Here is an 18034-nt window from a genome sequence, read left to right on the forward strand (position 1 = left end):
TAACAAGTTATAATACATCATTCTTGACTAATTAATATATCAGATCAGGAGGGTCGCATCATTTCAGAAGAAAATACTGATACTGAATTTATTTTTTTTTCTATACTTCACTAGAAATAGCAATTCTAAAACCCAACCTTGACACTTCAAAATTGCTAAAAATTGGCTTGGATCAAGACCGACTTCCTGCTACCTCAGTAAATCGATATGAACAGAAAAGAGCCCTGTGCTCTGAGACTCTGCCTGGATCTTGGGTGCTTCCTGTTTCACGGGCCAAAGCCTATCCCCCCCCCCCCCCCGCTTACCTGGTTGCAGGTGTTGATGTCGATGCCCCCCTTTAGGTACTCCACAACTTTGTCCAGGTTGCCTGCTCTGGCAGCACGGAGGAAGCTGGCATTGCTGTCAGACTGGAAAAGAAAGAAAAGGCCTTTGGTGAATCAAGCCGAACATCAAATGCACCAGCTACAGCAAGGGTTGGTACTACACATAGGACAAGCTTTGGCTGAGAAAGGCTTCAGTGCCAGCTTTCAGACCCTGAGCTACCATTCACAGCATGAGGCAGCAATCACACCGTGGCTTGTGGATGTTGACATAGATGGGAAACACACTCTGTACATACAAGAATACAAAGGAACCGTTAACATGAAAAAGACCATTACTGCTTTGTTCCCAACCTTCGGCCAGTTCAAGGATGAATTTACACTATGCAAAATTCCACTAAATTCCACTGAATCTAAAAAATTATATTATTTTTCCATGCTTGAGTGTTGTGTGCAAGGGTGTTTACATGTGTATGAGTGGCCCTATGAACAGGTCTGCACAAAAAAATATGTGTTCACGGAGGCCTGGATTTGATGTGAGGTGTCTTGCTCCATCATCACCACCCTATGTTCTACTTTCCTTATGGAAGAAGGGTCTGGCCATTGAACTGAGAGCTCACCAATGACTTAATCAATCAAGCCTGCTTGCCCTGGGTTCCTCTGTCTCCACCTCCCCAGTACTGGTACTCCCATCATGCCTGCTAAGATCTTTATGTGGGTTCTGGGGATCCTAGTTCTGGTCCTCAGCTAGTGTGGCATGAGCTTTGTGCACTGGTCTATATCCACAGGCCCTGTTCATTTGCTTTCTCACTGGGTTTTTAGTAAATGCATAGGGAGCCTGATGGAAAATCGAAAACAAAACAAACAAACAAACAAAACAAAACAAAACAAAAATTCAGTTTATAACTAGATGCAGCGAAAGCTGTTCGGTTTCCTCTTTCTTTCTTTCTTTCCTTCCTTCCTTCCTTCCTTCCTTCCTTCCTTCCTTCCTTCCTTCCTTCTTTCTTTCTTTCTTTCTTTCTTTCTTTCTTTCTTTCTTTCTTTCTCTACTGTTAGATTCCAGATGACTCAGCCGAAGGACACTGAGTCGGGGTCACTCCAGTCATCCAGCCTCACATGGGAAGAATAAGGAGCTTTGCAGAGGAGGAAAGCATCAGTAGGCAGGTGTGGACTGAGCTGATGCAAATTTTGTCCTCCTAGTGATTCAGGGAAAACACTATTAAATGTAAACCAGCTGACATAATACCAGACTGAACTGTCCTGGTAAAGATGATAGCTCTCTGGATGGAGATTTTTGTTTTAAGGTTTTCATCTTCCCACAGTCTCCGCAACTCTGGTCCTGGGAAAATCAGCTGTATTTGCCTCGTGAAAAGTCTAGAGAACTGTTCCAAAGGCAGAGTTACAACCATCGCCCCGGGCTTGGATAAATATTCTGACTTTTAAACCTTAACATAATAATGACAAAAAACTTTTGTCAAGGTTAAAGACATTTATATAACTATTATAAATTTCTTGTGGTATAATATCTGACCAAGGAGAAGAGAGGCCTGAAGAGGGATGTAATTCACATATTTGGATGCGAGCGCTGAGTTTGATAACTTCTGTTTTCTTTCAGGTTTAACAACATTCCCCTTAGCAAAATGCATAGCCTCCTTCCCTCAAAGAAGACGACACTTGGCAGGGATTCTTGGCATACTCTGTCAAAGCTGTTTTTTAAATTTGTGAGGATGGGCAGGTAATAGAAATGGGAACATTTTCTCAGGGAGTTTCAAATACATGATTGCTTGCACATTGCTAAGTGATTTACACTCAGGAACCCTGAAAACCCAAGAACTGAATGATCTCACATCAGTCTGAGTATCTTTGGGTTACATGTTTCCGAGCCAGCCAGATGCTTAAAGGGGGAACAGCATGGCCGAAATCCAGACACCCAGAATCCATGTTCTGTTTCTTTGGAGATGCCTCATGGTGTGACTAGTGTGGGAACGTTCTCCTTCCCGGGATGCCTCGTTCTACATCCTTCCTGAAAGTCATGCCCATGGCAGAGTGCCCTGAGTCCATCTGCAATGCAGGGACTGAATTATGACTCATTTCAAAATGCTTCTTCTATGAAATTATTTTGCTGTTTTTAGCTAATATTAAAAACTCCTATGGGGTTTCCCCCTCTGAGTTTCTTGCTACAAGTAAGTAAAACTTGATGTGCCACGTGGCACTATGAAGAGCACACAATAAATCTTATTTTTTGCCATAAATCAATGAAAATAAAATAACATGAAGTCCCACATGTAAACTCTAAAAGTACTATTATGTAAACAAAAATTTTCCAAATTAGATTCATTATAAATTGTACTAAAAACTGAGCAAAGGAAATACTTACAATTTGTGCGAGAAGCAAACTATTGTAGATAATATTTACTGAGTGTTTACTGTGGGCCAAGAAAAGAGCTAATGGAGCCATATGCATTGAATAATCAAGATTCATAGTAATATTCTAAAGAATGGTGTATCATTATGAGGGAAGAGGTCTAGAAAGTTTCTTAGGTCATAGGATTACTCGGGGATGGGGGAAGATTCAAGATTTATTACACATTTATCAGACTCAGAGTCAGAAACCTTCTCTGCTATTACATCCCCAGCAATGCAAATTTCCGAAGTAGAAAGCAGTACAGATTCCCTACTTCAGCAGGACCACACACGACCTTGGTCTACAAGTCCTCCATAAACCCTGTCATTTATGACGTAAGTGCTGCACAGGAAATGCCTCCTGGCTTCACCTTGTACTATTTGCAACTAGCAAAAACTCAAGATCTAGGTGAGAAAGCCCCAGAAACTCCTGCATTTGCAAATGAGGGGGAAAGTGGGAAAGTAAAAGGGAGTCGATGGGGCTGGAGAGAGGGCTTCCTACTAAACAACACTCGCTGCTCTTCCAGAAGACCAATGTCTGGTGCCCGGCACCCACATTCGGCAGCATACAACCGTGACTCCCGTTCCCAGGTACCCCGTACCCTATTCTGGCCTTTGTGCGCATACACACACACACAGGGCATATACTCACACAAATACACATGTATACATAAACACAAATTAATCTTTTATTTTTAGGAGACATCTGTTACATGTCTCTACATGTCTCCAGGGCTCCAACACAGCAAAAGATCAAGCTGTTTTCTGTTCTTAGAGAAACAAGCAATAAATGTGGTAAACAAGCTGGGGCAGAGGGAGAGACCATCGCGAAAGCATAGGACATCAGGGCAGAAGCTGAGATAGACTGAAGACCACAGCGAACACCAGGAAGTCCACAAGGCCCTCTGCCAAACTTCTCTGAAGAATGGGCAGCTGGCAGGTGCTTTTGTTGTTACAGAGTATCAAGTGTTCTTAACTGGTTCTCTTTTCCCAGTTAAATTTTTTAAAAAGGATACAAGTTCAAGACTTCGAGCAAAACTCTGAAATCTTAGCAAATAATATTCCTAGTTTTAAATGTAACATTTGTGCCATCCTGCCAGAAACCTCTAAGGCAGTTTAATACATGCAAGATTCTCCTTCCACCCCATTGAAGAACTTAGTTTACCCCAAGTGAGGAAATGCATTAAATGAAACGGTTATTATCATATGGTTTAAGAGCATGAATTTTAGAGAAACCCTGTCCTGAAAACAAAAACAATAAAAACATGAATTATCAGGACAGAATTAAAATAAACTTCCAAAATTTGTATGTAGAAAAAAACTATTCTGAAGTTCAAATACACACCCTTACACAGAAATATGTATTCTCTTTCTTGCACAACACTGACAAATACACATGTCAATACACTGTGTCCTACAATGAGGTCAATCTGTTATTACAGTTCTTGACAAAATAGCTTTTGACAGCAGGAGCATGGTTACCTTTAATCAATAAGGAGATAAAAGAGGATTCAAACACACAGAGAGACAGAGACAGAAAGACAAGAGAGGGGAGGAGAAGACAGGAGGGAAGGGGAGAGAAGGGGGATTTTTGTCAGTTTGTCTGTCCCATCGCTTATGAAAAGAAAAGTAGAGTTTTTAAATCAAGGATGAGCATGAAGAAAGCAAACTTTCAAGACTGTTTACTTTATTCAGTCAGGAACATTCTTACATCAAAGCTCAATAAAGGAAAAAGGAAGCAATGGCAACTCCTTTGGGAGAAGGTCTAGACACACCAGGGACTAACCCCTCTTTCTGCTCTGCTACTTTGTGTCTGTCCCTAGGACCCTTACACCCTACAACCAACTGTACCTCAGCCTGTAAAGCTCCACTCCCGGGAAGGAAGTCAAATGTTCAGTTCTGCCTGAATATTTTAATAAGCAGCATATGGTTATCATTAAGTGCACCCGCTTTGTAACTCTCATGGGACATCTCCAGCCAAAAAAGAAAAGCTTCCTCTCCAATTTGTCTTGACACAGTTCCATTTTTGTATCTGAGCATCAGCAAAATAGAATTTTTCTTGCACCCAGTATGAGCATGAGGAAGAATGTGTGTTCCCAAGGCCGATTATATCCTAAAGGAATGCTCCAACAAAGGTTTGGAGCCCATGACTACCCAGATTTAAAAATAATTTCACTTATTATTAGATTATTTCCCAAGGAAAATAAAGCATGCTGCAGGTCATGTCGCTGGCTAGCCTATGACAGAACACAGCCAGATTATTTGGTATTTGTGCTTCTAAATCAGTGCCTAACAAGAGAAATCTAGAGGGCATATGTGGATGGTTTTGGTTTTGTATTCATTCATTCATTCATTCATTCATTCATTTATATTTATTGTGTGTGTGTGTGCGTGCGCGTGCACACATGTTTGTGTCTCTGTGTGTGTTCTATGTAAAAAGTTTTGCTGTGGTACAAAGAGAGAATGCTCTGACAGTCTGGTCCTGAGACAGGGCAGGATAGTCGAGAACCTGACAAACTGAAAGAGTCGGAAGGAAGTACAGCAGAAAGTGTGCACCGACATCAATGCTGACGTCACCTCTGCATGGGCAACTTGCACAAACTTAGCAGCAAGGGCAGAAGAAACCCTCTGAGAAACGATTCTCAGTTTCAACTTCTACTTAGAAGCTGCTTGGGGTGAAACTCCTGCTTGACAGGTATGATATTCATTCTCTGTACAACCTGTCTCACCCCTGGACACAGCTGTAAACAAGTACCCTAAATCAGTAGGCACCTTGAGTTCCAGGAACAGCCAAACCTGCCTGCCTGGAACGTCCAGAAGAGCGCAATGATCTGATATGACAAGAAAGTGCCCAGAATTAGAAAGTGCGGAATCAGAATGAATATCCTCAAGCAACAGCGATGACAGCTTTTGAGCCACCTTACAGAACTAGAACCAAGAAAATGATCAGTGGGGTGGTGACTTGACCAGCCCTTCTTAATTACAGGACCTCTCACCCCAATACGACCCCGAATTAAATAAAAAACAGGTGTTAGTACCTTGAAGATGAACTTGGATCCCTATTTTTTCCTGTACTCAAGTATTGATTAAATACCTCTGTCTGCTTTTGCTCTTTTTGTTTAGTTAGCATAGAAGGGCAGGAACCTAGGCTTAGGGGTGCAGGAGCTCAGGCTGTTGCCCGAAATTCAAGCTACCATCGAGTTGACTGAGTTTCATGGTTTTAATATTCAATTAACACTGAAATAACACTGGGGATCATAAATGGTCCCTTATACTTTAAAATGAATAAATCCATTACTTAAGACTGACAGAGACTGGGATAAGAGTGGGACTCAGGTGGCAGTCTTGAGCCTTAACAGAAGGACAAAGAACATCCATCCCCCTTCCATCTCCAGTAGGGATACATCCCACCACCCACATGCAAGTCTGTGCCGACTGAAGGAAGTCACGCTGTTTAAATCCTGTGGAATTTCACTCACTCATTTGAGAAATCATTATAGCTTAATAGAAAGACAGCCATTTACCAGGCAACCCTATGGTCGATGGCAACACAAAGTCAAGAAAACTTAGTGAAATATACTGGGAGGTAGAGGATAACAATGTGAACACTGAGAAAATGAGCTGTACAGTTAGGATTCTTGTTGTAGGTTCTTGGGTCTCTGTTTAGAAACAGGGTCAGCTAAAACTCCCATTTAATGGATGATGAATTGTATGATATTGGTTTTTTTTAATATACTTGTTTTATTTATGTTTATATGTGTCTGGGTGTATGAGAGTATACCACAAACATGTAGGAATCCTCAGAGGTGAGGTCAGAAGAAGCATCAGATTCCCCGGAACTGGAGTTACAGACAGTTGTGAGCTACCATGTGGGCACTGGGAACCCAATCTGGGACCTCGGAAAAAGTGGTAAGTATTCTTGACCACCAAATTGTCTCTCCAGGGCCCATGATGGTACCAATTTCTGATCAAAAAAACGCACTTCCTAGAACTGCAGGGAGGATGTAACAGCACATAGTCTGGCTACAGGCACGGAAGAAACAAGCTGTTTGTTTCACAGTCTGTGGCTTTTCCTGAAGGGGATGAGTGCAAAAGAACACAAGGAATCACATCACAGGCGTGCGTGCATGCTCTCATTTAAGTCAGAAGGTTTTGGCCATGACCAAAACAGAGCACATGGATACACTCTGAGGTATATGGGTACAAAGAAACGAAAGGGATCTAGAACACGGACTCTCTCTCCAGTAGGGACGATTCCACACACTCTCTTCTTAATATGTAGGCATACATTTGCACAAGGATTATCACCAGATAAAGCTGCTATGTTCAATGTTTTTAGAAACTGGGAGTGATCAGAATACCTAACATTTACGTTTGAATCCTTATGCAACACTTGAAAGTTTTGACTGAACTCAAAATGCTGTGTAAAGACAAGTAAAATGTACAAGTCCTAAACTGAATGTCATGGATTTCCTATAATACTCTCTAAGAGTTAAAATAACATGGAAATTTGTACTTCATGTACCAACACTATAAAAAAAATGAGCCTCACATTTGGATTTTTTTCATCTTTCCTTTCTTTATCTCTTTCTTTTTTGTTTGTTTCTTTCTTTCTCCTTTCTTTCTTCCTCTCTGCCTCTCTTTCTCTTTTTTTTTTTTTCCCTTTAGACAGTGTCTCCTTGTGTAGCCTCGGTTGGTTGTCCTGGAACTCACTATGTAGACAAGACTGGCCTCAATATTAAAAGCATATGCTACCACACCCAGATGGAAAAAAAATTGTAAGATTTCTTTTTATTTCTAGTGTAATTGCTTGCCTACATTTTTGTATTTGTAGCACAGATGTTCCTGGTGCCCACAGAAGGCAGAATGGGGCATTAGAGCCCCTACTAGTGGATTTTCCAACAATTCTGAGTTACCATGTGGGTGCAGGGAACTGAAAACAGGTTCCATGCAAGAGCAGCAAATAGCCCGGTGTGGGGCACTCGTTCGTAGTCCCAGCACTGAGGAGGCAGAGGCAAGTACACTTCTGTGAGTTCAAAGCTAACCTGGTTTACATAGCAAGATCCAGGTGGGCCATGGCTACAAAGTGAGACCCTGTTGTGGGAAAAGGGGTTGGCCTGCCCCGCTGAGCCACCCCTCTTGCCCCTATGCTGAAAGTTCATTAACATATCTACATTCTGTTGAAGTCTAAACAGCCCTCTGACATCAGCTAAGGGTTTTCAATTGATATTCTTTGGACAATAAGGAAATGTGTCTTTTTTCTTTTGTTTTAGGATCTTATGTATTGCAGGTTGGCTTTGAACCTATTATGTAGCAAAAAAAAAAAAAAAAATGCCTCCACTCCTGGATTGCTGGAGTCATAAGCATGGGCCACCTCACTTGGTTTATGGATTCTGAGACTAATCCTCATTACTCCTTGCATATGAGGCAAGCAGTCTATCAGCTGAGCTATATCACCAGCCCTTGAAATTATATATGTACAAACCCTATTCTTAATCATGCTCCTAATTTCTAATCAGTCAGGCATCTTCGCTAAGAAAGTTTTTACCAGCATCAACCCAACATGTATTGGATGAATGCATGAAAGTGTCCATCCAACTTCCATGAAGTGTATACAAATGTATACAAATTCAAAGGAATTCCCTTTTGGATGTTCACTGCTGGTTTTGTAGATGAATACTAATCAACTGTAACAGCTCTTGGTCAGGGATAAAGAGAGTTATGCTACAACAGTCGGCTTGACAATCTAAGATACGTGCGAATGAAATGCTTTCTGTTCCCTGACTAATCAGTGGGCTAAGATATTGCAGCGTATTTCCCAGACAAGACAATAAAGTTTACCCCAACGCAATACTTAAAGATGAGGCTAAATGGACCTAAATTAAGCTTCATCTCCCTTTATGTGCTTTACAATTCTCATGATATGAAAGAAACAGACCCAATCAAGTGAAAATATCTTTCATGGGTGTTTTATTGCACTAGACGTCCTGCGGTGCTAATTCACGACCGCCCCCTTGAGACAGGCAATGTGATTTGGGTCCCCGTTGGTCTGATTACTCTCTGGCTTCAGAAACCATCTGCTCCAAAGCAGACATCCATAGGCCTTGTGGTGCCGACCGTGCCCCACACACAGCTCAGTCTAACCTAGATTGCTCTTTTCACATTGAATTATTCAAGGTTGAACCAAGCATCAAGCTTGAACTTTTCTTGAAGGAAAAGTCGTCCAGTGACTTCCCTCACATTATCATCACCATTTTAAAAGAACCTGCACAGGCTTTTCCATTGCAATACATTTTCTTAGGTTCAGATTTCATGTGGCCCCAATGAGATGGACATGGAAATACAAACAGACTGAGATCTTCATTTATAACACCTGGGAATCTGCCTTTAATTACCAGTGAGACTGCCTTTTCTTGAGGGTATCACTTAATTACAGCTGAACAACCACTCATCATAATTGCAAGACTCAAAATAAAATTCTGAACTTAAATTTTAATCTTTGACAGTATTAATATTTACATTATTATATGCTATATAATATAACATAAAAACTCAAATTCATTATTTTTATGATATCATTTCTTGTCCCATAAAAATATTTTATTTTCTGGGAGTAATGAACCCACAAATTGTTCATGCAATATTTGGAATTCTTGACTTTTTAACTCTTTCTAATCATTAGGTATCTGAAGTTTCCATATGATAATTATGCTGTTTATTAGAAATCATTTGTCTCTAACCACATTCATGGAACTGTTATTAAGTTCATTACCTCTATAAAGTGTCGAGAGCCCATCTTTCTAATGTTCATTTAATTGTTGGAAACTTATTCATTTATCCCATTTTCCAAAGCATGCGGGCTTTACAGGAGGATGAATGGCTCTGAAATATTTCTACAAATATGCAAACATTCAAATACTTGTAACATACATATTTACATACTACAGTCCACATGGATGCTCAATACAAACAATGAAGACAAAACCAGAATCCTAGCATTGCCAGAATTATGGTAAATTAAACATATAAAATTCCTTTCCATCAGTTTCTTTACCTTAACCACATTACTCCAGTACAAAGAGATCTAACGCTAAGTTTAAAACAAAAAAAGAAAATCGCATACATGTGTTCCATATGACAAGGGAACTATTCTCCAGTGTGACTCACAAGTTAAGGTGTATAAAATTCCTGACAGGATTCATAGTTGTACCAATCTAAATGTACGCACATTGGAAAACAAGAGTATCCCATTTAGAAATAAAGAAATTAAGTTAATCAAGTAAGTATTTCAAGAGTAAATGGTTAAAGATAACTAGTCATTAACACCAAGTTATTTTGCCAATAGTTGATTATTTCCAAAGCATGTACTCTGTGCCAGATGGGTACATGCTCGAGGCTAAATGAAGAAGCGAGAGGATCCATCCTCGTGATGATCTGTATTTTCACATACATAAAAATAGGGACAACAACATTGTATTTGATTCAGGGTTCTGAAGATGTTGGGTGAAATCACGGCTGGCACAGAACCGGCAGGTGCAGAGTCACAGAAACAACAAAGGACTCACTGCACTGCCTCTAGAAGGGACCGCAGATGACCTGCCCGTACCTATAAGAGAGGCGGAAAGTTATGATTGACAGAACAGAAATTCTCCACGTGGCGGTGTGCATGTGTACCCGAGAAACTGAAACTCAGAACACACTGGGATTGCCACAGCTGTCATTTCCCCGTGAAGCCACGACATAACTGAGATACCACTTCCTCCTCATGGGGTGGAGCCTTCTCACTTTCCAAGCTTAACCCCTGTGCCATAAATTTCAATCGTCAGAAATGGCTTGTACAATTTAAATTTTACTCTATGCTGTTCCTGAAAGGGGGAGCATGTAATCTTACTCCCAAAGTGTAAAGGATAAAATGGGAAATTGGTTTAGAAAAGAATGTGTTTGGTAAATGACAATATGTAATACACGCAGTGGGTAAAATGCTTTGAAAATCCAGTATCCTAAACTCACAAAGCCTTCGACACCCCTCTCCTTTTAACATTTAGTTTATACTACAAAGCTAATTCTGTTGCAACTCAGTAAAAACCCCTAAAGTTTCAGTAGAAGGTTGTGGGAGGGGGTACTTGTTCACAACTAGTAACAAGCAAAAACTACACTCGAGGCCAGATTTGACTTAGTTGACATAGCTCATTTTCATTATTGAGCGCAGATGGAGAACAAGACAGTAGATCCGCTCTGTCCCAGTATTTTGTTAAAGTAAGAGATACTGAGAACTTCGCAGAGAGAGTACCGCAATCCTGTTATTTCTGGCCGGTGGCGTGTAAAAAGGGAAACCATCATGGGAAACATGGCCTGGCAAGGTCACAGGGCCACTCTTAGGCCTGTGCCGCTAGGCATGAGCCACTTGTATTTTCTAAGTTTCCTCACCAGTGGTATGCATTGTTTTCTAACTGTGTTTCCTCACCAATACAGCCATTAAGTCATTACTGACTGTGTCCAGCAGACACTAACATTAGTAAGATTTATCCTAACCGGTGCCGTCCTTCTGGGGTTTCAATTTTAAGCATAAAAATGAGAATTAATTACAATGTGTTTTATGTACTGAACTTGTTTTAAGGTAACACTCGCCAAACACCAAATCGAGCAATCATGTGTAATCACTTTATAAGACTGTGTGGGTGTGTGCAGATACAGATATATAGATGTAGATGCAGTTTTAGTGATTTGTTCGTGTTAAATATTTTCTCCACAAATGTAACATCCTGATAGAAGTCTGTCTTCCCTATAGCCCTCTATCTATCCCTGAGACTTGAGACGCAACCTGTTTAGTGTGCGAGCTTTGGCTATGCCACTAGATTCTCAGCACCTTGACAGAATAAGCAATACACACTCATGCATTTCTTTCTAGTACCCTGTACTATAACGTGAACAGCTAGTCTCACTACATGGAAATACATTCATAATCTTATTTAATCCTCATAAGCTTCTCAAGGGAAGAAGTTCAGACTCGGTGGAATTATGCCACTTGCCCGTGGATTGGAGTGGGGGTAAGAAAATGATAGAACTGAGATTAAACCCAGTCTTGCTGGAGGGACCCCCCATTCATCACCACCATCTCCAGATCCCTGCATAAGTTCTGACCATTAATCATCTGTTGACTGGGGAACAGGTGGCTACTACCACATTTCCTGGCTCAGCGTTCATTCTGATCCTCTGGTGCCTGATTCCCTTTCTCGTCTTGAAGCAGAGTCAGCAATTTCATCTGTATCCAGAATGAAAATATTTCCTTTTTTGTGATGAGGCTAACCCGAGTTGGAAATCCAAAGGACCCGATTGCCTTATCTCAAAATGCTACTGCGTGCTATGCTCACACATAGAACTAGAATGTTACCATCACAATTATCACTGTTACCCTGGAAAGAAAAACTTTTCCCAACTGTGTTGCACTGGTGGCTTCAAAGGCGCCAGTTAGTCCTCTGCTTCGGAGGCAGCATAATTTCTAGTGCACACGCAGAAGTGTTTTCCTGAGTGGGACTGCTTCCAGAAGCGTCCAGAACCTCTCTCAGCTGTTCTCAATTAACCGCTCCACCTGCTCCTTAAAGGTTGGCCACACTTTCAAGAAATGATAGGAGTAAATTTCCTTTTCTTGCTAAAAAATAAAAATGTATTTCTGTTAGTCATTCCTCCACACCAATTGAAAGTCTAAATAAAGGTGACATTAAATGAAATGGCTTGTTACAAGCATAAGAAAATATTTAAAGGCATGTCCTTAAAAGAATCTGTGAAGCATAGAAACAAACTTATTTCACTCACTTTTGCTTTTAATAATCTCCCATATCTCAAAAAGGGTAGATAATTATAAATATGCACACATACATACACACACCACTCATAGAACACTTAAAAACTGAATTTTTAAAAAGTGCCTAAAGTCACAATAGCCTATGACCTAATTTTAACAATTTATATCTTCATATATTCTTTTGAAAATTTTCTATAGATGTATTCTATATGTGTATAGTGATGTTTTCACAAATTTGGAGTGATAACATTCCATCTTTTACTTTAAAAAAATAAGTTTACCAAACAAGTAATGTATCTTCTATGTAAAAGCGTTGGAACATATTCTAAATCTCACAAATGTATTACATACAGATTATTATTTTTAGCTTTCTGCGAACATTTATACATAACTAGCTACTCTCATTGACTTTTATTATTTGAAACAATTTAATGACTAGAAAGTACTCGTAAGTTTCTCTCTCTGCTTGACTGTAGCCTCCTGACATCCTAATGATGCGACAATGATGTCAAGGGCTAGGGATGTGCACATTTCTGACCGGCCTTGAGCTCGTCCTAAGAAAGGCAACCTCAGCACAAACTCACATTGCCTTGCCCCACTGACATTACAGTCTTGTGATCTGACAGGGCCTTCTCATTTCTGAAACATTTGGAAACTTAGTCATAAATTTACTGTCAACTTCGTGTGGCTTCTTTGATTTTTGTCTGTTTCCTTAGAGTTTAAAATGCCTTTTGTTTTGAAAATATTTACAGAGACATTGTAAAATTCTGTTTTTTTATAACCAAATTAATCTGTTTGTTATATAAACTACAAAGGGTAAACTTCAACTTCTATGGGAGTTTGGTTTTTTATTACTTTTATATTTTCGAGACCTGAAATCAGTAAAACATTTCTCTATTTTCTTCTAGATTAATTTTTCCTCATTCTTATTTCTTTAACTCTTAATTATGTGTGTGTAGAGAGGGGATGAGTTACAAACATGCAATTTTTCAAATGGGTAGAACTTTCCACTGCCCACAAATTACACATGCTGTCTACTTTCTCTAACGTCTTCCTTCTTCCATTGCTCTTTGCTTAGAGGGCCAGCACAGCAGCAGGGCATGCTGAGAACAGCTTTCCTAATCCTGCTTCTGTCACTTTCCATGAACTGTGTGACTTAAGTCACCAAGTTCCAATAATCCTCACTTGGTTTATGATAAAATGGAGGGGGGGGCTGTGAGAATTAACGTAGTTAGTATATCTCAATCCTTGAGAATGTAGTTCTAGTGTAGTAGAGAACCATGAAGCTATGGTTTAAAACACGACTCACAAGGCTTTTGTGAGGAGTTATGAAAATTTATACTTGTTTAATTCTATACAGTGTACCAGAACAGAATCCAGGGATAACCAAGAATCAATAATCTGTAATTATTATGGTGCCCTACACACATTCCCACATCTCATGTTTTTATAATTATTTTCTTTTTACTTTTCCTATTTTCCACCTCTAGGTCACCTTGTGATCCTATGGAGAATAGATATAGTCTCAGTAACAGATCAAGATCTTAGACACAAAATAGGTGAGCACACTAACAACTTGGCTGAGCAATGCTCATGGCTGGGTTCTGGCACACAGCTGTAATTGAATGAATAATATGCAAAAATGAGAACGGCAACTGGCATGCACATCTGGGTTGCTGTGTCATTCCTTAAGCATCACCAAAGCCAAGATTAGCTCTTTAATGTATGTCTGTACAAAAGGGAGGGAGGGAGGGAGGGAGGGAGGGGGGGAAGGGAGGAATAAAAGGAGGGAAGGGGGCACTAAGGAAAGAGGGAGAGAAGGAAGAAGACTTAATGGAATTCAATATTTATTATCTTGTAATGCACTGATTCAGTATTTACTCTTACAGGCAATTAAAATAAATTATACAATTTAAAAATATATGGAATGGAGAATTAAGTAGAAAAGGGAATGGAAAGAGCGGGTAAGGGAGACAGCTAAAACTAAAGAAAATTTGAGAAGCTCATATGGAAACCTACTAAAGTAGAGGCATTTTAAAATATAGACATATATGCCTGGGAGGTGATGGTACACCCTTTAATCCCAGCACTTGGGAGTCAGAGGCAGGTGGATCTCAGTGAGTTCAAAACCAGACTGGTCTTCAAAGAAATTGTAGGACAGCCAGGATGGTTATACAGATAAACCCTGTCTCAAAAAAATCATCATCATCATCATCATAATAATATATATATATACATAAATGAATCTAACTAGAACCACCAAATAATAGAAGAGGTGTTGCCCCAACTGAACATCTCTTGCCACCAAATGAAACCTTCAGTGCCAGGAATGGGCTATACCTAATCAAGTTGTTGGCCAAAGGAGCCTGGAAACTCACAAACTGAGCTATATACAAAGCTCTTGGTTGCGCTCCACAAACTGATGGCAAAACCCTACTGCTGAAGTCACCTGCATAACTCAGTGAACACAGAGAAGTTGAGCTGATGACTACATAGAAGCTTCACTCTTACTGACTAGTCTTACCGGAAGCTACTCTGCACTCTACCAGGAGAAAAAGATAAACACCAACACAGCTACAAATCCTCACGTACAGTGGTGACCTGCATGGTACATTAGTGTAACGGTGACACAAAATGTGTGGAAATAACCAACCACTATCTGATTGAATTTAAGGTTTGCTCCATGAGATAGAACCCATACCCAACCCTGCTAGAGTGGGCCAAGAACCTAAACTAGACAGGTTACACAGACCTAGCGGGAAACCAAACACTCCTGCTCTGCTAATAGGAACATGGCAATAAAATGCCTCCTAATAACATTCTGCTATATTCACGGATTTGTGTCTCACTCAGCTTCACACCATCAGAGAAGCGTCCTCTTGCAGTAGGTAGGAATAAATACAGAGACTCACAGCTGCCTAGCAGTAGATAGCCAACACAAAGCACACTAAATGGTAGTTGTAGAAGTTTTTTTGTCTCATAATGCTTTGTATGTTTTTTTTTATCCTTATAGGTCTCCTGTTTATATATTATGGTTTTCAATTGTGTCTTTTTGTGGCATTTCTGTGTGTCTCTGTAACTGTATGTGTTTCCTATGCTTTTGGTTCTTTCTTCAATTTGTTGTTTGCTTGATCATATACAGGTTTATTGATGTTTTTATTTTATTATTATTTTAGGTCCCCATTTATTTTCTAATTATAGAAGGAAAAAAAGAGTATTTGGTGGGTGGGAAGGTGGGGAGGAACTGGGAGAAGTTGGTAGAAGAAAAAGCCTATTCAGAATATGATGTGTGTGTGTGTGTGTGTGGAATACTTAATATTTTGTTTCATATTATTTATATTAAATAAAGTACATTTTTCCCAGAAGTTTGTCTGAGAACTCTCTACCATGAGTCCCTCTGTAGCAAACTGGGATTTGTAACCCCCAGATAAAAACGTAGCTAACAGTATACTCTTAGAGCAATTGCCAAGTCCAGACCAAATGGCAGCTAAGTTTTACAGTCTCAGATCACTAACTAATCCAACCATGACCAGATGAGCAAAAGGCTCCTTCCATCGGACTCAAACAAGACCAATGCAGAGCTGTAGCCTTTTCCATACATGACCTTCTTTTTCCGTCCATACTTCCTGCCTGCCTGGTCTTCCTTCCAGTCCTGGCTCGGGGTTGATTCATCAGCTGTCTTTTGCTGGAACAAGCTGCTAACTCTACTACGTCCATGGTTTTGCTTTTAACAGTTCACGTGCTAAGAACTTCTAATGAGGCCAGAGATATTTGTTAATCATCTCTCATGTGCCATGTGACTTTTTGAGAAGTAGTATGGAGAGCAGCCAGGATAACGAACTGGACTTCAACTCAGAGGGAATAACGGGCAATTCTGAACAATCTTGTTATTCAAAGTGCCCGACAGTGGAGTCAAATTCTAATTCTGAAAGGTTGGGAACACATTTTATAACCTCTTTGGTGCCTCTGTGCCTGTACTTCTGGTGACAGCTGGCAAGGTCAAAGCACAAATAAAGGAACTTCTCTCTGTAGGTATGCATGAAATGAGTTGCTTTGGAGAGTGGGACATAAATGTCTTCGAAGTGCCGTGGTTTCAACCTCCACTGCAGCACAGCACAGAACCTTTCTGGCTGTTAAGGGGGATGCACAAACCCACAGGGGTGCAGTGGCGGAGCATCCTCTGTTCCTACATGTCCCGTGTGGCCTTGGTTTCTTTAATTACCAATAGAGTGTTGCCAACAAGTTCGACAAGAACGGCCTATTAACATTCTTGTGTCCTTGTGTGCTGACAGTACACACCCAGTCTGTCTCTTCGGGAAAATCAACCCACCCCACTTTCAACACCACGTAGTAGTTATCCTGCCAGATTTAACTTGTGAATTCACTTATGAGCTTTTTAGAGATCGTGCTTCAGCTAGTTAAACATATATTCCTGGCTACCACCTGAGATTCATGTTGAGGAGGTCTCCAAAGGTTCTGCCAAGTCTAAAACACCACAGGTGATTTTCAGATATGCTACTCATAGAATACACTTTGAGAAGAGCTACCTTTCACGGATTAATTAGACTTTTCATGCTGTGTACTTATTACACAATACCAAATAGGCTTTATCAACTAAGCCATCATCAACCATCAAAAATCATCCTGTAACGAAGCACAAGAAGTTAAATACCATGTGCCATTTCATTATGGTCTGTTTTGGTCTTTTTGATTGAAACAGGGTCTCACTATGCAACCCTAGCTGTCCTGAAACTCTGTAAACCCTGCTGGTCTCAGTCTCACAGCGATCAGCCTGCCTCGGCCTCTCAAGAGCTGGGATTAAAGGCATACACTATTACATTGAACCCCCATAATGGAAACGATGACTGCTCGTTCATTTCCCAGCCACCCAGGCCTTAATAATTACACAGAAACTATATTAATTATATCACTGTTTAGCCAATAGCTTAGGCATATTCTAACTAGCTCTTACATCTTAAATTAACCCATTTCTATTAATCTGAGTATTGCCATGAGGCTGTGGCCTACTGATTCCAGTGTCCTTCTCGGCAGCTACATGGCATCTCCCTAACTCTGCCCTCTCTCTCTCTCTCTCTCTCTCTCTCTCTCTCTCTCTCTCTCTCTCTGTTCTGATTTCTCACCTGGATTTACTCTGTTAGGCTAATGGCCCAAACAACTTTATTCATCAACCAATAAAAGCAACACATATACAAAAGGACATCCCACATCACCATAAGCTATTTTTGAAAAGAAATAATCACACAGAATACTTGTCTGAACAAATCTGTAAAATATTCACATTATTAACAGAAAATTGTTGATCATCTTTTACTCCTAAAAAGTCTATGGAGGTTTGAATAAGAATGTTCCCCATAGGCTCATGTACTTGAGCTCTTGATCCCCAGCTAGTGGTACTGCTGAGAAAGTTTAGGGGTTGTGGCCTTGCTGGAGGAAGCATCCACATGCGGGCTTTAAGAGTTTGAAGACTTGAGACACTTCTACTTTGTAA

The 18034-nt window shown here is 40.2% G+C and overlaps 1 protein-coding gene across 50 annotated transcripts in view; it reads right to left on the bottom strand.

Annotated features, from left to right (window-relative positions):
- The window catches only part of Ank2 (ankyrin 2), a 532749-nt gene that overhangs the window by 173358 nt on the left and 341357 nt on the right, over positions 1-18034 (bottom strand). For all 50 annotated transcript variants that reach the window (XM_057793904.1, XM_057793906.1, XM_057793908.1 and 47 more), the window contains one exon: positions 306-407. In XM_057793904.1, coding sequence (XP_057649887.1) covers positions 306-407 — 102 coding nt within the window. The remainder of the gene's footprint in view (positions 1-305; positions 408-18034) is intronic.

The sequence above is a fragment of the Chionomys nivalis genome, chromosome 18 (assembly GCF_950005125.1).
Source record: "Chionomys nivalis chromosome 18, mChiNiv1.1, whole genome shotgun sequence".
Lineage (NCBI taxonomy): Eukaryota > Metazoa > Chordata > Mammalia > Rodentia > Cricetidae > Chionomys > Chionomys nivalis.